Raw genomic sequence first — 22,890 nt, 5'->3', positions numbered from 1 at the left:
TATATTTGAAAATCAGGCCTCTTTGATTTAGATGCTTAAAAGGAGATCTAAAACCCTGTATTTATATTTGAAGTAGAAAATTTTAGCTGAAAGTAATCTTAGAATAGCAATAGTGTTGCTTAAAAAATACTGAATACCTACATTCCTGAGGTACCAGTTTTAAAGTAATGGTATGCAACCAGTTGCCATATTACATTGACAGTTTGCCATTAAGTACAATGAGAAAAAACTGCCAAGAAAAAAAAAAAGCATTTTCTGACTGATGTTTCCTGCTTCCTTCATCCGAGTTTTGAGGAGAGAAACAGCTATAGGAGTTAATTTAGCAGCTTTTCAGGGAGTGCTCAGAGGCAGGGGCCTGTTCGTTCTTTCAGTTTTACTGGTGTAGATTAGGCATAGCTCCACTGCAGTTATACTGGTGTCGCACTGGGCAGAGGGGAAGAGCTCTCTTGGCCCTGGCTGTTTCTGTTGGGTCGCTACTGAATTTCTCGCTCGCATTTGCCTTGGTGGGTCAGCAGTTCCAGCGCTGAAGCGAGCGCTGTGTGAGGGAGGAAAATTCCCCCAGCCTTGGCGTGCTGAAACGCCGCTGGCATATGCTGCATTCCTCTCTGTAACCATTCCTGATGTGACCAGACAGGGCAAGGCTCACCCTGGCACTGGAAGCCAGGCTTAGCACAGTAACACATTCCTGATATTTATAACTGCTTTATCATCTTTCAGTAAAGAAGGCGATTTCCCCTCAAAAGCGCCTTCGGTGTTTTTTCTCTGACAAGCCACGTACTTAGCCTGGGATCCAGCCATGCTGAGGTCTGAAGGGTGTCTTGCGTTACAGGACCCAGGCATCATGGGCTGAATAGGCTGGCTGAGCAGCAGTCTGGTACATGGAAAAAAGCAAAAGTGGCATCGCTGTAACAGCAGGACCACACAAATGACACGTTTCGAAAGCCGAGAAGGGATGCTTTCGCAGGCAGGGCGCCAGCCTGAGAGTGGGAAATCCAACCTCGGCTCCCGGCGGCGACAGACGCATCCCGCAGACCCGCGGGCCTTTGGGGCCGTGCCCCCCATTTCAGCTAATGTGGGTGCCTCCCCCAGGTGCTGGGCCCTGGGATTTCAGGAGGGTGACGTTTCCGCTCCCGCCGGTGTGGGAGCAGCGAGGTGCATATTTGAGCTTGCTGCACATCAGGCGCCTGCTCCCTCTAGGAGGCTCTGCTGCCTCCTAGGGAGGTCCCAGGAGTTTCGCCGCGGCCCGGCCAGCTCCGTCCCCCCACGCAGGGGCCCCGCAGCCCCCCAGCCTGGGCCCTACCTGAGCTGCTGGTCGTGGCCGCAGGCGGCGGCGGCGGCGGCGGCGGCGGGGGGCGCGGGGGCGCTGCCCCGCAGCAGGGCGCCAGGGGGCGCCGCGGCGGCGAACGGCGGTGGCGGCGGCGCGCCGCGGGGAGGGGGGCGGCCGCCGCCCGGCGCCGGCTCCGCGCTCCTCGCCGCCTTGGGGCCCTGCAAAAATCCCAGCGGGGGGAATAAACCTCGTTAAAGAAATTATTGTTATTATTATTATTTGCTATTTATAAAACAGATCCGCATTTTATTTTAATAGCGCCATTATCCTACAGGTACGTAGGAGGTTAAAAGTTGCAGCTGAGGGGTCTGCAGATGATGGCGCGACTGTGCTCGCTGCACACTCTGATAACAGGAATAGGAGCTAGGTGTTCTGGGAAGGAAGGTACCGCAGGAAGAGCGAACGCTGGAAGTGCTGGGAGATCTGCAATAAGAAAAAAAAGCCTGTGCCAAACTACTCCGAGCTTTCACAGGTCTCACTTATCAATAACTGGAGGTGAGATTTATTTCTCTGCACGGGAGTCTGTTACACTCACCACTTGGGAGTCTCAGGCCAATTTCTGTGTAGTCCACCAATGTGCCACCGCATTGCAGCAGGTTTAGCTGTGTCAGTGGCCTCTGGTCAAGAACTGGTTTGGCTGCAGAGAGTGAGCTACCCTTAAGAGCAGGGTTAAAGCTTATTCTGAGAGGTCACGCTGCTGACACCCATATTGCTGGTTTACAGTGTGGTCAGTCAGATTTCTTGCATGACCAACTGAAGAAAAATAGGTCATCCACACCTTTTGCATGCTCCCCCTGCTCAGTTTTAAAGCTGAAGCAGCTGCTCCAGTAACACTGCTGGCTGGGATCTTATAAAAGGGATTTAAGTGAAAGTAAACGCTGTAGACAGACCCTTTATATAGGGTCCCTTTATATAGGGAATAGGGAAGGAAAGGCAAAGACACCCTTACTTATGGGACTGACACGATTTTACTTGCTTGTTTAATAACAGCTCAGTGTCTTCTTTCCATACAAACGTTTCTCTGTTCAAAAAAAATCATTACCTGGCTTGATATCACACTGGCTTCTCTCAATACTTGCTGGTTCGTTGTTTGTGAAGATGCAGTTTGCCCTTGAAGTTGAGGACTGGGAACAAGCTGCTGCTGAGAAATGACGCCTGGCCTCTGCTGTAGCTGTTGTGGCTCTGGCTGTTGAATATTGCTAAAGCTCAAGGACACTGTTGGCTGCTGTAAAAACATCTGGAAAAGAAAGGAAAAGGTTTTATTCACGTCTCCTAGCTATCTAGATAGAGATAATGATGGTGACAGAGTTAAATCCAAAGATATGTTCTAAAATAAAGTTATCACAGTTCTGAATTAACTATAAATTTACTGTTAATTGGAAATCATATATTGTTCCTACATTAACAGTTCTGCTGTCTCTTCTTTCTTTCTTTCTTCTTCTGAAAGTGTATTAATTACTCATGAAATGCATCCTGAAGGTAGGAGTCCTCTCTCCGTGGGGGAGGTGCAGTCCTTGTAACAGCGGTTCACTGTACAGTCATGGTGTTCTGGGGCACTGTCTCCAGAGAGAACAGAGTCATTCCCTGTCTTTTCAATCATTTCATTTCTCCCTTCAGCAAAATCAGCCTGCCTTTCAGCCAAGGCCACTTTTGAGTTTGCCTCTGAAAATTCAACGCCATAAATGCAGTTGGGCTGTTGAATCTTTTTAATGAGGTCACAGGCAGGCCTGAGTTGTCCATGCTGCATGGTGGTGTCCTTATCATTGAGGAGACACATAAACAGGCAGTCACTGTCATTTGTGTGATTTCCAGTCAGGTAACTGTCACCTGCTGGTCTTCCATGCGTTTGGCTTCTGCAGAAGAACTAAGAACCCCTCTGCTACTATTTCTGCAAGCGACACAGTTTTGCGTTGCAAAATGAGGCTTTCTTCTTTATAAGTTTCTTCTTTATATAAGTTATAGGGCTTTGGATTTTTTTTTCTTTTTCTCTGGGCTATTTGTTTTTTTTATAGCCATACAAAGGCATCTTTTTATAAATTATTTATGCTACAAGCTCTCCTTGCAATGCATCAAACCTAGTCGGATATTCTCTTGCTGCCAAGGACTGTAGGAAGCTACACTTCCCTGGTAGTTGAAGGCATTCCTGGGTCTTATTCTGATTCCCCACCACTACTACCCATGTGCAACACCATTAATTTAAGTGGAACTACTTGTGGTTTAAATGAAATCAGAATCACAATTACTCTCTTCATTATGCATCCATCAGTCTCATACCCAGCAGTACATCTGAGGTACGCCCAGTAATTAGTACACCTTTCTGCAGCTTATTGCTATATTAACAATTCCCTAAACTATCATGTCCCCTGCAATTTCTTTTGGGAAAAAAACATACCTTTCTCCAAAGACCTGACACAATTGCTGTTCAGTTGCCTAAGTATGGGTTGATCCATCAAATTTGTACGTATTTATCTAGCTTTTAAAACACAGTTTATATTTAAAAATGTTAAATTTTCAATGCATTTCTGTATGCCAAGTTTTACTCAGAAAAAAGGTACAGACAAAGCTTACATTAATCAGTTGAGAGAGAAGGGCAATTAATGAAAATGTTAATGGTCCTAAAGCAACGCCTTGTTTCAGGTGCTGTAGGCTTAACAACATCTCAAAGATGTCTGATATAAATAAATGGGTCAAGTAACAGAGTTGTTGCTGCTCACAGCAGGTCTGAAACTAGCTCCGAGTGTTTTCTTTCAAAAACATTGCTCACTGAGTTTGGAGCCATTACATATCAGAAAGACAGATGGTCTTGCAACTTCTGCCAAGTAAATAGGTCTTATTATGAATAAATCAAAGACAGAAATTATGAAAATTCATTTTCTTGTTTATTTTCTCTACTTAGAAGCTGAGCTTTGAACATGCCTAGTAAATGAACTTATTTGGTTAGCTCCAGCAATGGAACTGGTGGCCACTTGTTTGATATAAAATTCAGAACAGGTAAAGCAAGTGGTGTGTTTCAAAAATGTGATGTGGAAAGTGAACCCACTGTTACTGGCAAGATCACCACAAATTAAGACCTTTAAAAGCAGTAGCGTAAGCGTCCTCCCTGTACGTGGTGCACAGTGCTGAGAAATACTAAGTTCATCCAATGCAAATTCAACACCTATCAATGCAAATGTTAGGCAGGGTGTGAATTTATAGCAAATTACTTACTCTGCAGGGAACTGCCTGTGTGCATGCTTTACTTTGAGATGAAGGCAAAGTAGTTTATCCTTCAAAGAAAGCAGAGGAGCCTGCTTCGCAATTATCAGAGTGTGCCACTGGATAGGAATGTGCACAATTAACAGTTGGCAGCTAACAACCTATGAATTACAACCAAGTTCACAGTAAAAAAGCTTTCTTTTTTAATGTGTTCATAGCCCGAGAGGCAGACCTAGAGACACTCTCTGTTGCCTAATAATGGCCAAAGCAACATTATTACCATCAGAACATAAATGCCCTGGAAAAACAAGCCCAGGACAAGAAGCAATGGTGCCATTTAGCCTGTGTCCCCACAGAACAGGAAGACTCAAGATGCCTCATCAAAACAGGGGTCAACCTGAGAGAGGATTGGAGGAGTGGAATTTCTACCTGCTAGTTAAGCATAAAAAGCAAGAACATACTTCATTTGTACAACACTTACGAGTGTTTCTTCATAAAATATCTCCTGTGGTAGTCCTGCCTGAATTCATCTGCAATGCTGAAATACTATAGCTTTAAACAACAACAGAAACCCCATAAGAAACAAACCTTTCTCAGTCTGAGCAAATCAAGGAGATAAATTAGCAGCCCCGTAACTGCACTGTGGATAATGACATGTCTCATGGCTGATTTTGTGTACTGCCAAGTCAGTGAAGCATCTTAAAAATATTTTTTAATTGGCCAGCTTGTTAACATACTCGGCAAAGCAGTGAGAGAGAGAGAAGGGACACACTGACACTGCTGCCCCCTCTTTCCCAGATAAACGTCCCTGCAGCTAATACATGGATCGTGTTGGCAAGACGTTGAGAGAAAAGTGGCTGTTTGACTCTACCTATTCTTTGGATAACTGGGCTTATAACCTTCAGGCTCATCATACAGATATCAAGACTCTTCCTTTCTGTAAAATATGTAAAGATGAAAAGTACAGTACTGGCACTCTGAGATTCACAGACTTCCAAGGGAGACTGGTTTGCAAATTATGGGTGGCTACAGATGGTCTCATTTGTAGTTCTTGCAAGCTGGTCAGGCTCAGCCCTTCTGCCTTCCTCTCCGTCCACAATTCATTAGTTAGACTGCTTAAATCTGGAATAGACACAGCAGCCTTCAGACTTCTGAGGTTTCACTTGCTGCTCCTGTCCCTAATACTTTCATTTCTCAGGAGAAGCAGTAACAGGCATTTAATGGGTTTTTGAAAACTTTTGTTCAAGGCCCACAACCCTCCTGCTAGTTTCATCTTTCATCACACAAGGTTCGTGGAAATGGTTACTAATGCCAACTATTGTGCTCAACATCTGTCCAGCTGGGAAAGCATTTCTTGGCGGACTCCTGAAGGAAATGGAAATCAGGCTCCATTCTCCACAGAGCTACCTGTACCCTTCTGTGTGGAAAGGAGTGAATCAGTGTGGAAGGGACGCTAATAAAACAGCTAATGAGGGAAAACTGGAGAAAAGGCCTCCCTTTTCAGAGAGCCTGTGGCACTCCCCCATGCTTCCAGCTCTCATAGTCACGTTCTCCATGTGGAATATTAAAGAGATCAGAAATATGCTTGATGGTAATGCTCCTCTCTTTGGTACTATGTTTTGTGGGTTTGATAAGAGATGCAGGCCAAAGTCTTCAGACATCGGGCTCCGTGAATGATGAAAGCTGTATGGCAAAGCACATGGTTTGATTTCTGATTTAATGGTTTACTCCTGACTGCTTGTGAGTAACAAGAGTGCAGTATGCAAAAATATGAGGCTTTATTTTAAATTGCTCCTGATGGTTTGCATAAGACAAACCTAATTCCTCATCTCGCTTTATCCCTTTAACAGCACAGTAATTTCTTTTTTTAATCTAGAGAAAGTTGGAGGAGAAGAAGAAGGTCCTGGTCATAAGTCAGTGTGACCACTCAAATCTCACTGCTTTGTCTAGTTGTTCGGAAGAGACCAAAAGGCACTCAGACTACAAATGCTGGCCCTCCCAGTCCAGCTGTGCCCCCCCAGGCAGATACAGCAGCCCCTGCATTTCCAAGCCACCCTCCAGTTCCCCTCTGTTCTGCATCCGTAATGAGCTGCAATATGGTCAGTGCTAACATCAGGCAACTTGTAGGGTTTTGAAAAAATATTCCCCTGGGTCCAACCTGGCACGTTCTTCATGGGGGAGACAGAATTGCACGAATGCTGTAACTCAGAGCTACAAACCTGGAGGGGCTGAGTGGTACAGAACCACCCACCCTGGGCCTCTCCTTCTCTCTGCTTGAGCTCCCAGGAGCATAGAGGAGAATCTGTCCCACAGTCTTTGGGTTATTAAATGCACCATAGTACATATGGAAGACAGCTAAGTAAAAGTAAAATCCGTTCCCTGCATATAAGAAGGTGCTCTGATCTTCCACTTTTGTCTGAATTATGCAAAAAAACGGGATCAGTGAATATGAATATTGAAGATGTCACCAGGAGAGAGCAATGTTTTTTGCCCAATTAAAAAGAGGGCAAGTGAGAATATCATGTCTCTTGATATTTGTAATAACAATAATAGCTTTCAGACATATGACATGATTCTGAACTGAAAGGCCAGTTAATTGCAAAGAGAATTTCCTTTCCCGTTAATCAAAGTCAATGCAGAACCAATGGAAGAAACACACTGATGTTAAACCTGGTCTACCTATATGTTTATATGATACCAGGAACAGAGAGTCCTGGTTTTGGGACCCATCATTGCTGTGTCATATTATTAGCAGTGCATATGCAGCAACTCAGGTGGCAAAATTTCTAATTTGGGTTCACAGATACCTTAATTAGCTAAGCCTACAATCCCGAATTGTTTTAATATGTGAGCTGCATTTCACAGATGCTGATTATAGGTGAGATTCTATTTCTGTGGAAGTCAGGAGCAAAATCCCCACTAACTTCAGCGAGTCCTAGGTTTTTATACTGTGCTTAAAATGTTCTGTGGGACGTTCATTTCTGTGACAGAGCTTGCCTTCTAAAAAATCTGGATAGTACAATACTCACAGTGGGTCCCCAATGCAGCATTTCTAGCAAGGGTCATTTAATTTGATATTCCTAGTTAAATTACAGGAACATAGCAGTAATCAGTCCGCTTTTAGAAAACTTCCATAAAACTGGATGATTTCTCCATTTGTCATTAAATGAAACTTGAGATGTACCAAATTGCATTTGCTATTATTTACAAGGTGCAGCAGGCATAAAGGGTAGTACAAAGCAGATATTGTACTTAGTGAATTCTAGCTCAGTGGAGGAGGTGTACCAAAGACACAGGAATAGCAGCTTCAGTCAGCTTGACCCTAATGGCTTAGCTGGTCCAGGGAAGGACAAACTCAGACAGGAGTGTTGGCCTTTCAGGTGTACACAAATCAACACTAGCAGAGGTGGGTTTTTTTTTGTTTTGTTTTCATAATATGACAAGGAAAGTCATCTCTTGTGCTCTGTATCCAAGCTGGGGCTGGGTAAGGAAGCAGGGAGCGAGTGGAAGAGACAAGCCCTTGGGGAGAGCCTGAGGGAGGGTGGGCAGGAGAAGCACAGGGCTGCTGGCCAAGGAAGAGCTGGATAGATGTGACAGTGAGGACTGGTAATTCACGTTTGAAGCGAGCACTGAAGCTAATGAACTAGAGAGACATGATCATTGCCGAGTCTGAACTTGAACACTTTGTTATTATCGCTGCTCAGTCTGAAGACTCAGTAGATGAAGTACTGAAGTACTACTGTGAACAACCTAATTTCTTCCCACCATGGTTGAGATATTTCTTCCTCTTCTTCTTCCAGAGGCCTCTCAATCTTTCTCAGTGTAGGTTACTCAGGAGACTAGCAGAGGGCAAAATCCTCATTCAGATGAGTTAGCTTTCTCATGTCCAGATTTCATGGACTCTGCAGCTAAATTGAAGTTACCAACTCTATTAAATGCCAGGTGAGAAGATGCTTCACTCTGCCCCTTCCAGCACCACCTCACCTGTACACTGGAGTCCTGGACCAAGCAGAGCTGCTCCTGTATTTTCTGGAGTTCCTCTTGCTGCCATCGAATGTTGGCCTGGAGGATCCGGGTTCTTTGTTCGAGCTGGTCCTTGATGGTCTGGAACATGCTAAACTGTGCTGAGAACTTAAAAAAAAGGAAAAAAAAAATCAGTCATTATGATAGGGACAGACCTCAATACTATGTTAATATATAAGAAGTTATTGGTCTCTTGACTGTAAAACAGTCAAATGAACAAAGTATGTCTGTATAATACTTTTATACTAACATCTAGGCAGAGATAAATCTGTTCTATTTTCAATTTTACATGCATATATTAAATTGCCTCAGTTATAGTGATCTGCTCACAACTGACCCTGTTCTTTTAGTGAATCATGACAGTGACTATTTTTGAGAATATGCTACTTTAAAACATTATCAAGCACATATTAATTAGATGACAAAGGAGTGCATTATTATTACTAACCTGTGGTTTGGAGCCCTTAGCATGACATAACCTCATATTCCAAAGAGTTTTACTAACACTTCCCGTTTCCTACACAGAAATAACAGTCCTGCAATGATTTATTCTGCTGATTACTTATTATATTGTCATGCAATGGCTGACCACAGTGAATATTTTCTAGATTTCTACAGCTGAGTAGTAGTCAAACTACAAGAAATACTTGTTAAGTTATTTTTATGCATGACATAAAATGAATGGTGAAGCTCAGTAGCAAAACAGCTATTCTAAATAATTATATAAAATGGAGATCACTAATGGGGGTGAAGAAGAAAGTGAAACATCCAATAGCAGCAATGCCTAGCACAAAAGGGAATCATCCAATAAGCACCGAGGAGACTAACATGGTAATAAATTCCTAGTTTCAGTTGGTGTTTTAGGGTATGATTTAAAGTTCACCAATGTTAATTATTACTTTAATTGGCTTTGGAGTAGCTGCTTTGCATGAGTTTCCATTCTAAAAGTAAAAACCACACTTTGGAAAAAATCCTACAGCGCAACTCTTTGAAAAATCTGAAAGCTTTTCCATAATCGGGCTATCCCACATCTCTCTGAAAACATGCAGTGCTATGAGAGTCCAGGTGAAAAATAAAAAATCTTGCAGTGACTTGAAAATGGTGTGTTGTTCCTGGGGCTTTTTTAGTGGCCCTTTGCGAGCAGGCAAAAATGTTGCAAGTTGCTGGAGCCTTCCTGCTTAATGGGATTGCACTTGCTTACACTATTTCTGGCTTTCACTTTTTCAAAATAGGAAACCAAAAAAGGTGACAAGGGGGGAATTAGGGAGTGCTCTGGTGCTAGCGACATTGTACAGTTTAATGAATTTCAGGGCACTTGGAGAAATCTAAATGCGACAGGTCAGATCTGTCTCAGCTAACTGCTTTGCTGTGAAACAGCTACATGGGTGAAAGTGCCGTCACATTCCCTCCAACAAACAGCTGAAACCTCTGTGCAAATGCCCTTCAGGTGAGAAGGGAAGAGAACTTCAGAGGGTTTTTTTGAGATATATATTTACGCAGGTGGAGGGTGGCGTCCAGGAGGTCGCTGCTCAGAGCGGTTGCCTGCAGTTTCCTCCTTCGGCAAGGCCGAGGGGAGTCTGTTTGCCAGCCTGGATCGCAGCTGGAGGACGGCTGAGGTGGCACGCTCACTTGCTGGGAGAGGCCCGGGGAGCCCGCTCCGATGCCAGAGGCGCCTGCGAGCGCTGTCGCAGCAGCTCGCGTGAGCCGCCCCGGGGGTTAGCGCGCGCTTTGCCTCGGGCGCTGCTGCCTGCGCTGCTCTTGCCTTTAAACAACAGCACCGGCGTCTGCAACCCAGGCCTCTCCCGGGGCGGAAAAATGGTGTCAAACCTCCTGAGGGGAAGTTTGTGTTATTTCTGATTGGTGTTAAAGGGGAGAAGTCAGAGCTAGTGCTACCGCTTCTTTTATTCCATGTATAAAGTATTAACTTGGCTAATGGACGGGTGGAAACCTCTGGTGTTTGGGAACAAAGATAGGTGACTGCAAGGGGCGTGCAAGTCTCCTTGTTTCAGTCTGGCCCAGAGTTTCCGCAGACTCCTGCGCACCCTGATTTTAGCAGTGGAATTGCGCCATGGAGCAAAGGCTTGATTAGATGAGACACAGCTAATTCCTGCTTTAACATGGGCCTGTACAGGACTTTTTAAAAGCTAAATGTTGGAACCTTGTTCTCTCTCTATTAATTCTGTTGCTAAGGATTTCGCTTAACTCTTTAAAAAGGTCTTTATCAAAAAGGAAGAAAAACCAGTTTTAGGCAAAAGTTTCATTTTAACTACCTGGCCTGCCAATGGTAAATTTATCTTTGAAACAGTCCAGGTGTGTGAACTCCTTTAAGACACTTGGGGAAAGGAACCTGATTTTCTTCAAATAAGAAATATAAAGAATTGTAGAAGAAATAATTTTATACCCATTTCATACTTTAATAAGAAGCAATCTCTATGTCCAAGCATTAGTTTTAGATTTGAATTTGATTTGCAGAGCTGCACACAAAAAATATTGCTTTTGATTTTAAATTATTATTCCATTCTCATATTTGATGTACATTTCTAGTATTTTCTTTTTATCTTCTTCCTCATGTGCTTTTTTGTGTTAACAACTTACTTAACAACAACAACAATTAGCTGGCCTACTAGAATGAGAGCCATTAAGGAAGAAGACAAGAAGTTTTCTCCTTTTCTTTTTTCCCTTTCCCATTCCAAATCCAAAATTAGGTGGCAACTCTAGCAATGACCTGTCTGATAAGAAGCCTCCATTGTTTCCCCGTATAGTGAGACACTAACAGCAGTTGACCTGCACCAGGGAGTATTTATCTCAAGATCGTTAACTGCTCAACTAATTAGGGAAGAAATCTGTAATTGTGTAATAAAGCATTTAACTCAAATTGTTGCACAGAAAACACTACACAGCTTTAACTCTATCCTTAGCATCAGATAAAGTTGCTATTCATCTCACTTAGCTATTTACAAACTTCCTCTGGTCCTCAGAAAAGGGAATGTTACATGTGTAGCAGCTTTCCAGATACAGCCCAACATGCAAGACAAAACCTGTGGGATATCTGTAATTGCAGAACACCCCCAGTTTGATCAAGGTTTGGTAACTCGCACACACATACACATGCAAATAGTGATAATTTTAGTCTGGTTTCTTAAAGAAAAGGGAGGCTTTTGCGATGGCGCGGGCAGGTGTTCTCGCCCGGGTGGGAGTGCACGCCGTGCAGCCTCGCTGTGCGGCCCCTGGAGAGGGAAGGGCGCTTCTGGGGTGCGATTCGCCCCCGCCAGCACGGGCACCTCGGGTCGTGGGGGTCACGGTGCCCTCGGCGGGTGCGCAGCTCTTGCCCGCTGTGCGGGCGGCCCCGGGCTGCCAAGCGAGGGCAGGGGAGCTGCGGCCTGTGCGGCTGCCACGGTGCGCCCCAGCCACGTTTGAGCCCCCTGGCCCACTGCAAACGTGTTGAACAAAAAGACAGAAACCTCAATGACATTATGTTCCCATAAGTGTCACGAAAACAGGTAGCTGGGTAAAGGAAAGAGACCCTATTTATCTTTTAGCATGGTTTCCTAAAGAAATGAGGCTTTAATTTCCTCCTGCCTTCCAACTTCCAATCCTGTTGGCCAAAACTCGAGACATGCAATGGAGTCACGAGAGTCTCGAAAGCCTCAAGTTGCTATAATTTTCATGAAAGCTGCAGTTGAGCAAAGCCGCTAGTAGCCTCAGCCGTAGCTGCGGGACCCCTTAGTCCCCCTCCTGACAGAGAGGCTGGGACCACGCGCCAGCCTTGCAGGGCACTGGAAGTCCAGCCGCAAGGCGCAATCCCTAGGAAACCAGGTTTCGTTAGTTTTGCTGCTCACTGAACAACTTGTTCATTCCTCCTGCCTTCTGAATGATGCCTGTTCATTCCCAAACAGAAGTATTAGTACTGATTTTTAGTCATCAACACCCGCTGTGTTGCAGGAGATTTAATTTATTACAATGAGCAAGACAAACAAACAGATATTTGAATGGGGAGCGCTTGGTTTGAAGTAAACCACTTACATTCAAGTGGCACCTAGCACTGTGCTTTAGGGCTTATTCAGGCAAATCGGCAAGTCGGAATCTAAAACTGTATTTAGGTGGCGACAAAGACAAGACAGCATTTGCTTGAAATAAACTAATCAAAGTTCAAGCAGATGGCGCCTGAGGCAAGAGCTAGCTGTTGGCTGCAGATGCACTTGTGGCTGCTTGAAATGTCCTTCCCTCGCTGCTACCCCTTGGCTGGACGTTCAGGCTCCCACAGACAAGCCCTTGCAAGGACTCCCGGAAAAGTGCCTTGGCCCTGCATGCACACACTCAGAAAACTTCGTTTTAGCAGCTTCCACCGCTAAACTTCAGTCCAGGGTGAGCAGCAAAAAGCTGGCGGATAGCAGCTTCTGAAACTGTTGCTTCTAGGTCTACAGCAAAGCGACTGACTTGCCTGAGCACCATTTCCATTGGGGTCCGTGGCATGATTTTGTCAGCACAAAAGGATCTTTGGTCTAAACTGCATTTGTATGTAGGGGAAAAGGCAATCTAGTGCTGTAAGTTTTGTGGCCTGTAGCAGAGGTGCAACTTTCTTTGAAATAGTGACATGGTAAAATGATACGGGAATAATTCAGTAGTGACTCTGGCATATTTGTGGTAGAGGAGTAGATATCATAGTTCTAAAAATAATGAGCTCTTGTTCTGCTGCTAAACTTCTGAGAAATGATCAACTAGCAAATTGAGGAACTGTAACTGTGGAAAGTATGCCTGGATTTCTATACTATACCTGGATTTCATCACTCATTCACTTAGTGCTGTAGGCACATAGGATGAATCTTTTTCTTGTCTTGCTAAATAATGGATTATGTTGCTGTAGGCTGGCATGTTTATTATTTTCAGGTGGCAAGTACAGAAAGAAATTAATAGTTTATGAAAAATCACCCAAATCTGTGGAGAGTTACTACCTTTTCCAGGAGTGTCTTGTATGAAGTGCGAGCCGCAGCAACCTGAGCTGATCCTGCGGTGCTATTTTCATGCTTCGCAATAAGAGAAGCGTCTGCATGAGCTTCTCTAGGGGCACTGCTGTGATTGACTGAGCCTTGCTGCCACTCAAACAGGTGATCACCAGAGGACTGCTTATTTAGACAGACTCAGTTCAGCCCTGTTCATTTTCCCCAAATTTAGCCAGTCCAAAGAGACAGAACTGCTGGCTGTGCCACTGAAGAATACTCTGATTTGGCTGAGAAGCAATGGAACAGGAATGTCAGTAAGCCTGTTAAACTGGGCTTTCAGTAAACAACCAAAAAGCATCTCTCCTGAATGAGTTTTGATAGGGAAGAAAGGGGAGTAGAAAAGAGTCAAGCAAAACATGCACAGGTTTATATAAATAAACTAATGGATGTTTTGAAATGCATTAATGAATAGCAGAGAAAAATATCTGCAAAAGAAAGTGAATGCTCAGAGCAGGTAATTGATACTCTGTTTCTTCATTGCAGGCTGGTGTGGAGTCGTGAAAAGAATGTTAAACATAAAAGATAAATGAGAATTTGTTATTTTAAAGCTGGGATCCTCCAGACTTTATATGTTTTATATACTACAGGAAGAAACTCTGGGATCCTGCGAGGAAGTACAGGGTACAAGTGGTAGAAGCCACCAAGGTCCAGGCCTCAGTCACTTCCCAAATTATAGGGTGGCAGGATATCATCACAGCATGGTCACAGGCCAGAAACAGTGCAATGGGAACACGCTACTCAAATTTGCTCCTTTGAAATCCACTGCCAGTGAAACACAGGGATTGGGTTTTTGGGCCATCACCTGCTTTTGAGATGTGGGTTAATAGACTTCAGAGGAGGATTTAGCCTCTAGCAGCATCCTCGTTGTTACCGGCAATCTCTCAAAATGGGTCTTGTTAACCTTTAAAATGTGTCCCTTACTGCAGGTTAGTTCTGCATCGGCACAGCCAAACAAGGGTTTTTAGGAGGATTAATCGTCTGTTTTTGTTTTTGTTTTTTAATTCTCATCAGGACCTTGATTCTGAAGAGGCAGGGTTGAAACCTGTTTTTCCATCTTGTTGCTTTTTGTCCTCCTATGACAGAGATGTGGGTGTGTACCTGGATATACATGCACCTGTGCTTCTGCTGTGAGTGTCTGTATATAAATATATGTTTAAACACACAAGTAGTCATTCAGATGACACTCCCACAATATTTTAAGAGTTGAGAGCTGGTGGATTTGGGGGTTTTAACTACTATAGAAGTATCCTAAAAACCCTGGACTCTGTCAATTTATTCAGTAGATGATGGGAGAAAATATCAGGGGATAGATAAGTGACCTATTCCATTTCCAAGCCCCCAACTAACCTGTGCCAGAGGTGCAGGCTGATTTGGCAAAGTTGCTTGTGGCAGCAACTGCTGTGGGAGAAGCTCACACGAAGTCTGAGAAGGCAAAGAAACCTAGGTTAAAAACAAAACAAAACAAAACTTAATTTATAAATTTGGCTCCTTTAAATTTTAGATTTCTTCTAATGCCATGGCCTTTGCGTAAGTCTTTTTTACTTGCTAAGCTGCATATGTGGCATATGCTTCAAACCTTCAGCCTATTTCTATGACCGTGTGTAAAGTTACCTGAAGAGCAGTAGGCTGACTGAGTCTATGCACAGACAAATCCTGCTGCGTGCTAGGAGTTCTTTGCAAGGGAGTGTTAGGCTCTGCAATCAGCTTTGTCGGTGTAGCTGTAAGAAAAGTATCAGTGAGTTCTCACAAACTGAAAAATCATGATCATTTTAAGTCAGAGTTGGAATGAGACATGTCTAAAAGTGATGTGTGGTCTGGCTAAATTCCAGCTGGAGTCAAGGCTCTTCCTGTTGACTTCAACTGCAGTAAAATCAAACTGAGAAGGAAGATCTGGGCAAAGATGAAAGTCAGTGAGACAGATTATGAGTCTGTGCTCCAATGAACAGAGCAAAGGGACCCAACATTGGTTCTAAAACAGCTGGAACTCTCTTTATATGAAGTTAGCTCATCAGCTTTTCTTCCAGACCAGAGAGCAGAAAGAGTGCATAAGGTGTGCCCAAGTCATGGCTGGAGCATCCTGAGTCCTGGCCAAAAGAATATCACCCACAGGCTGTTACTGCTTGTGTAAGTCAGGATGGGCCTCACACTGCTTGTCCTGAGACCCTCAAATCTGAAGACAAAAGTCTTCATTTTCATAGTAAATCTAAACAGCAGGTGTCGTGGCTAGTCCCACTACCCGTTTCCCAGTGTATGGATGGTTGCACTAGAACCTTCCCTCATGTATGTTATAATTTCAGATTATGCACTTCATTGTGAGTGACAAACACATATTATTGATATCTCATAAATAACTGTTAAATTAGCAGCTGTGGTATAGAGACACACATTCTGTAACTTGGCTAAATTTAGAATAATACAGTAACCCAGAAATGCCACTCACATGCAGGGTCTGACTTCGGTGTGTGAGAGGATTTTGGTGAGCTCCTGGATGACACTGAGGGTGTCCGACTAGCACTGAGGATTGAGGCACCAATATCGAGTGCATTAAAGTGCTGCTCGGGATCCAAGCTAGGGCCACTGTCCTAAAACAAAACAAAACAAAACAAAACAAAACAAAACAAAAAAGGAATAACTAAAACATCTGTCAGAGTAAAAACATTTTGTCATGCATATGGTAATTCTTGCAGACCCACTTCTTTGGCTAGCCTGAAATGACTTGAGAAGAGCTATTCCCCAGTAGGCTAGCAGAAAACCTAGGCCCAAATGTCGATGTCCTTTACAAACAGCATTTTACTGATTCATTTTCCAATGCGCTTTTACTGAGGTGGAAAGAAGTAGCAAGCTACTGCCATGGTCATTTTGTGCTTTGAAATGTTCTGCTGAATCTTTTGCATTCAGTTGGATGTGACAGTCACTACAACCTGTGAGAGACACTCAGCGATGCATTGAGGAGGAGTTTGCGTTCCCTTCCCTCAGCAGGCCACATACATATTGTCAAGAAAGGATTGCCAGAACATGTCCAAATGAATCTCAAAACTGTAGTACTTTGTTGGAGGAACATGGAGATAGCTCACATTGCCCCTGCCCACGTTCCACATATTTCATGGCAGTTACTGTTCTCCAGGTTTATCCTTTCATGAACTTATCCAATTTATTTGAAAATTATTCAAGTGAGCAATGAATTCTGAGGTTGAAGGAATCCTCCCACAAAGACAATGCTGAAGTCTTTGATGATGTTGACATAGGAACAGATTGTGATTGCTGCATATATTCACAAAAAAACTTGTCTTGTACCTTTAGGGCTGAGGACACAACCTCTGGGGACACTTCTTCCAAGCCCATCTCTTGTCTCCTCTCCACCCGAACATCTGCATAACTGATTGTAAAATATAATTCTATGTTTCAACATTATATGGCTATATTTCATAAAATATGCTTTAAGCAAATAAAGGCACAAATTACTATAACATTTTACGGGTTAAATGAACAACTGAAAATCACTGAAGTCATATGCTACTGCACAAAATTTGAGATACCACGTTTTAATTTTCAGTTTCTGCTCAGTTCCTATATTTGTGGAGTTAAGAGATATATTAAAGAGCTGAGGTCAAATTCACATCTCAAGATCATGTTAGAACTTCATTAGAAAGCTTCCATACATCTCTTTTAAACTGCAGCGTAAGAATTTCAGGAACTGAACAGTCAACGCATCTGTTTATTCCCTGTTTTTACACAAAATGGAAAAATGCAGCAGTTAATCTGTCTCTAAACTAATGGTTAATAAGTGAAGCTTAGCATGGAATAAGGCTTAGTCTGCTCATTTTTCTATAATAAAGTTACTTTTTTCACCGAATTCAGACTTAATTTTTATTACATAAAAGACACATTCATGTTTCTAAGAGAAATGCTTGCAATAATTAGAATGCCCTTATCTTACTGTCCTTTACATCCCTGCTGTTTGCTATGACTGTGATGGCTTTCCGTACCTTACTACCATGTGTGTGCACACAATGAACTCCGGCTTAGAGTTCCACTGGTGGTACGTGATGTAGTAATGGGTCTGCAGCCAGATCCACTGTTGTCCTTTGGTCAAAAACCGATAGCAACAAGACTTCCCCTTGCCAAACTGCATCACTGTCATCAGAAAAGATACACAGCTTGTAGCACAATGTGAAAAATGATGTGAAATGCAAGAAATGGGACAAAAATATCTATGGCCCAGGTCCTAATTCCTGTTGATTTCCAAGGGAGGTAGGAGCCTAAACACCTTTTGAGTGTGAGGGCCTGTGACTCTAATGATAAAGCAAATATAAAGATCAGTAGGTATCTTTTTCTAGCACTTCAAACAGTAAATTCTTGAATAGTACAATTACCCTTAACTTTGGACACTAACACATTAATATCTTCTACAGCTTAAGCATAAATCTTTCCCTAGTTTATGGGCTGATCACCTACTACCTAATTAAGCAACTGGGGTTAATTTCTAAGAGTGATCATCTTAAGTTCTATATCAGAAAAATACAGGATAAAAATGCTTGAAAAGATGAATAGTCTGTGCAGATGGATTTCAGTGACTGTGAAGAAAGAAGTGAGTATACAGGGATAAAATCGTGCTAAGATAAAAATCATTTGGAACAGAAAGAAAATTCCCAGTCTGACAAGAATTCAGAGTGCAGTAAGCTGCAATGTATCTAAAGGTTTTAAAGACTCATGGACCAAATTCATCCCTGCTGTTTTTCCAGTGATTGCAGGGGGTTCTCACACATGCCCATATTTAACCTTTTTATATTTTAAAGTCAACACATAAAAACTAATTTTGTCTGCATATTTTCAGGCCACACAGAGATAGTAAGACCGAGATGTTCCAATCAGTTCTGTAAGCAAATATTTGAAAAGAATTGTCTCATTTTCTTTACTTAAAGAAAGATTTTTTCAGTTAAATTTTAATAGACTATATTCAAATAATCACAGGTAATCCTAAATACACAGTGAACAACATTAGGGTAAATAATCTGAAAGAATTTTAAAAACATGATCTCCTCTGGGATTGCTTGAGTTATTCTGTGTATTTTTTTACTAACAGAGTGGGAGTCAAATCTGGCATGTCTTATCCATTCAGTGAGTCTTACTGACTACTTCTGGGCATACGGAAGGTAAAATTGGTCTTTTCACAGCTAAAGAAGTCTGGCCCAGACTGCTCAGCTACCGTGTGCGCAGTCTGCTGTAACTCCACCAAGACATACAGCCTTGTAGCAAAGGTCAGAACCTCACCTTCCAAGTTGAAACCTATTTTAATTGAAACGACATTTTATTGAAAAGAGGTGTCCCGGTTAAGTAACAGCAACTTGGGCTATGCAATACTTACAGTGTTCATGGCACCTTGCTAGCAGCTCTAGGTCATCTATATGGTAATAGTCATAGCCAGAAGTACCCAGCACTTCAAAAGGCAAGTATCCTATAATCGGCGGCGCTCTATGTTTAGGCACAATAGAAGCGAATTGGTACAACCACGAAGCAAACAGCAGTTCCGCACGTTGCCGCGGATATCCGCAAGCCCAAATCCTGCTCTCACTTGCACGTGTCCAGCCCCCCACCAGGGGACTGGATCCTGACTCCCCCCGGGTGCCCTGCTGTCCCGCTGGAGTTTGCCTTGCAGCTGGGGCCGGCAGCTGCACAGCGGTGCTAGAGGGCTGCTGAGATGCTCTCCTCCTCCCCAGGGCAAGGCCTATGAGACCCTCCTCTTTTCAGGGAAGACGTAGTTGTGGAAAGCAGCTCGGTTTCTAAAGGATCTTTGCACAGGAACCTGCTTTAAGGGGGTCGTTCCCTGTGTGTTCCTACGGCAGGGGCTCTGCTACAGTTCCCACATGTCCTGCACAGGAAAAAAAGTGTGTCCAGGTGATAAGAAGCCATCATCTGTTGAGACTAGAGCAGTAGGAAGGGAGCTCATTTGTGCCATATCTCTCTGGGTGTCTGCAGAGCTGGACCGTGCAGTGCTTACGCAGTTGCCTTGTACCTTTGCCAGCATGGTTGCCTCAGGCCAGCACAGACTTTCCCTCCCTAACTCGGTGAGAATCGCACACTTAATCAGTGGCTCGGTTTTGAAAGAATGATTTCCACCGCTGTGTAACAACTAGACATTTTCTGTCGTGTTACAGGCTTTGGTCCATTGATATTTTTAAAATAAACAAGAACAGGCTAATCAAAAATTCTGTCTGAGAAACAGAGTGGCTTTGTTTTTAGAGTCTAATAAAAATAAATGCAAGGTAAAATAGTAAACATCAGCTTTTGTAGGAATTTTAGTGGTAGCCCTCCTCTTCATGTGACTTAGATGTGAAGCATAACACTATTTGAGAGAATTGTACTTATGAAAATAGCAGCAAACAAGCACAAAACACTATCAAGAGTGCTTTTCTTGTCACCAACCTGTGATCCAGGAATAAAAATTTCCATTCTAGACTGTGCCTTGAAGTGAATTCCTCCAAAGGTTCTTCAACTATGCACATCTCCTGTATGCAAAGAAAACCTACTTAATGAGAGTTGCAGCTTCACCTCCCTGCTTCATGCAGCTTTTGTTAGCTATAAATACATGATGCATAAGAAGATAAACCAGAAAATTCATACATCCCCTGCTCATTCCAAAAAGCAATTTATTGTATTAAGCAATGCCCACATTTTTGCAGGAGTTCAGAGTCATGACTGTTCCTCAGGGTGCCAAGGGTTTCGTGGCTTTCCCACTTAATGGATGGGGGAACTATGCACTGAAAGAGTAAATGGGTTTTTCAGCGCTGCAGCCTGTGGGGGAGAGCAGGGCACCGAACCCAGGGCAGCCAGGGTGCCCCGGCTCTGTCCCTGAGCACCCAAGTACAGAGACTGCATGTGGGTGCCATCAAACAAAGGCAGCAGCTTTGCCTTTCACTTTAGTCCTGCTGTCATTCCCTTGGTACACCAATGTCAGCCAGGAATAATCTGGCCCTTAAGACTCACAACAGCCCTCTGAGCTTGTGATAATGATAATTAGTAAATGTATTACAGGAGGTAGGACACAGGGCTCTTTGTGAGGCAGAAACTCCTTGGTGCAGAGGGATGAGGATTACAACACCATTGATAATAATTAATTATTGGGGTGGAGGTAAGAAGGAGAGGAAGGACGGCATTGCACATGCCAGCATGCCCCATGGTCTGCTCTTAGCCCTGTGCACCTCTCCTCCAAGCTCCTGGCTGTCGATCACTCCTCTCCCATCCATCTCTCACTCCCCGACGGTTCACAGGACACCCTGACACCTCTCCCTCAAGCGAGCGCCCAGTAAGCCTCATCCTCCTCCCTCTGACACTTGGTGGATGAGGCCATGTGAGCCTGGAGACCCTGGCCTGGGACTTGCCAGTCATCTAAGGAGCCAGCATCAATACTCAGGATTTTGTGGTTTCCAGCACCTTGTCCAGGGTTACCATTTCCCCCTTGTCACTCCTGCAGGAGGGTCCCATCTTCACTGGTAAGAGGCCTTTGGTCTGCCCCTGTCCCACAATAGCAGGCTGACCCCTTCGCCCTGGTGCCGTCTCCTGCTGGGCTGTGGGCTTCATGACACCCTCCCATCGTCCCTCTGCTACCTCTATTTCTGCTCTCACTCTTTGGGAGAGAAGTCTTTCAGGCCAATGATATTTTCAACCCTCTTAGGACCACAGAAAAAGCTGAGGTGACACTGCCATCAAGTGTTTCTTTGATATATATTAATACTCAACAAAAGTGATTAAAGTTGCTGGCTGTACAGTGGCAAAAGGCTTCACATATCTCTCTATTTCTTCTCTCCTTCCCTCCAGCGTACAGCAAAATCAATGCTGACCAAGAAAATACCCTAAAGTTCAGGAGCTGTTCAGGTGCAGTGTGCAGGCATTGCTGTGTGACACCAAAATGCCAATTCTGCCTTACCTAGCTAGTCAGAGAAATGTTTTTGACTTCATTTTAGAGGAGAAAGTCAAGACCATGGGTTAAATGACTCACCCAGGTGAATTTAGGAGATTAATGTTCAGAATTTCCTGACGGCTAAAGCCTTCTCTGGGTTGTTCAAAAGCTGCTTTCTCCCTAGCACTAAGTTTGTTTTGAGATGTTAGTTGCACAAAGATAAGGACATTTATTTACAAGGATCCCAGAGCAACCTTAACTCTGGCCTTGACTACTAATATGATTACTATGGTTAAGATTTATGGAATGTGTTCTTACTTACCCAGAAAAAAACTCTGCTTGACTGTCAGGGCTATGAATCAGTCAAGATTGCCCTGAAAGGTCCCTGTGCAGTAATAGAGTCAGGCCAAGGGAGCAGTGATTTCATACAGGCTTTGTCTCAATTAGACTTTTTAATCTCTTAACCTCTGAGGACGGGACATTTGAGGCAATGGTTCACATTTGCTAATTAGAGAACTGCAGTGTCAGGCACAAGGTTGAATGGTCCATCTTTATTTCCAGAAGCAACTATTTTAGTATCAAGATTTGGGAGGAGGAAGGCTAGCAACACAAAGACATCAAGGAACCCAAATGAAAGTGTAGGTAGCCATCTGTACCCTGTCCCATTGCAGACAGAACAGAAAGTTGCAACGAACATCCTAATTTTAAAGTGACATTGCAATTCCTAATGCAAGTAAGGTTTACATTTCCTGCACAAGGCAGGACAGAAAGGATATTGTTTCTACAGATCCCGTTCACACCGATAATCCTCTTCACTGGATTTTTTATGCATGAAATGTGATATCTGTAATCCATTCAATTAGCAAAATTTAGAATTTTGCATGTACCCAATCTGGAAATGTTTTGAGAGCTTCTAAAATGAATGGAATCCAGGATATTCACTTACCTTCAAAAACTGAGGCGTTGCCAAACGAACAGTAGCAACAAAGCAGATCTGCTTTCCTGGTGATGTTCTGTAAGCCCTTGGAACGGCATCATCAAAGCCATTGCAAGTGGAGTTAGGCACTAGGTAGGAAAAAAACAAGACCCTGAGTCATGCCTCATACGAGATTTACTCCCCTGAATATTTTGCGCACTTGAAGAGTGCTAATACTAATTTTATTCAGAGAAGTGCTCTAAAAGCTTTTAAAGCTGATATGCATATATTTAAATCCAAGTCAGTCATGTTAGGCAGAAAGACATCAGAGCTTAACTTCAAGTATGAAACTTATAGGTTAATCCTGATAAAAATAACACCAAACCTTATTACAGAGCATAAACCAGCTTTCTGGAAAGAAACCCCACACATCCAATTGCTCCTTTTCACCACTCACAATAATTATATATGCTGCAGCTTGCCTAGTGCGTTACTTCCATGAGGCAGTGAAAAAAAGTGTTGGCAAGGGAGG

General features: G+C 43.4%; 1 protein-coding gene across 2 annotated transcripts in view; it reads right to left on the bottom strand.

Annotated features, from left to right (window-relative positions):
• Positions 1-1,572: 1,572 nt before the first annotated feature.
• The window catches only part of NPAS2 (neuronal PAS domain protein 2), a 43,336-nt gene continuing 22,018 nt past the window's right edge, over positions 1,573-22,890 (bottom strand). The window contains exons 6-16 of one of the 2 annotated variants that reach the window (XM_067289710.1): positions 22,389-22,507; positions 19,969-20,051; positions 18,911-19,017; positions 17,532-17,679; positions 16,840-16,921; positions 15,986-16,127; positions 15,157-15,263; positions 14,893-14,985; positions 8,507-8,653; positions 2,370-2,564; positions 1,573-1,750 (exon numbers count right to left, since the gene is read on the bottom strand). In XM_067289710.1, coding sequence (XP_067145811.1) covers positions 1,691-1,750; positions 2,370-2,564; positions 8,507-8,653; positions 14,893-14,985; positions 15,157-15,263; positions 15,986-16,127; positions 16,840-16,921; positions 17,532-17,679; positions 18,911-19,017; positions 19,969-20,051; positions 22,389-22,507 — 1,283 coding nt within the window. In that variant the 3' untranslated portion in view covers positions 1,573-1,690. The remainder of the gene's footprint in view (positions 1,751-2,369; positions 2,565-8,506; positions 8,654-14,892; positions 14,986-15,156; positions 15,264-15,985; positions 16,128-16,839; positions 16,922-17,531; positions 17,680-18,910; positions 19,018-19,968; positions 20,052-22,388; positions 22,508-22,890) is intronic. The other variant, XM_067289709.1, reaches the window with a different exon arrangement.

This window comes from Apteryx mantelli, chromosome 1 (assembly GCF_036417845.1).
Source record: "Apteryx mantelli isolate bAptMan1 chromosome 1, bAptMan1.hap1, whole genome shotgun sequence".
Taxonomy (NCBI): Eukaryota; Metazoa; Chordata; class Aves; order Apterygiformes; family Apterygidae; genus Apteryx; species Apteryx mantelli.
Note: the sequence above shows the minus strand (reverse complement) of the source record. Positions and strands in the feature narration are given on the sequence as shown.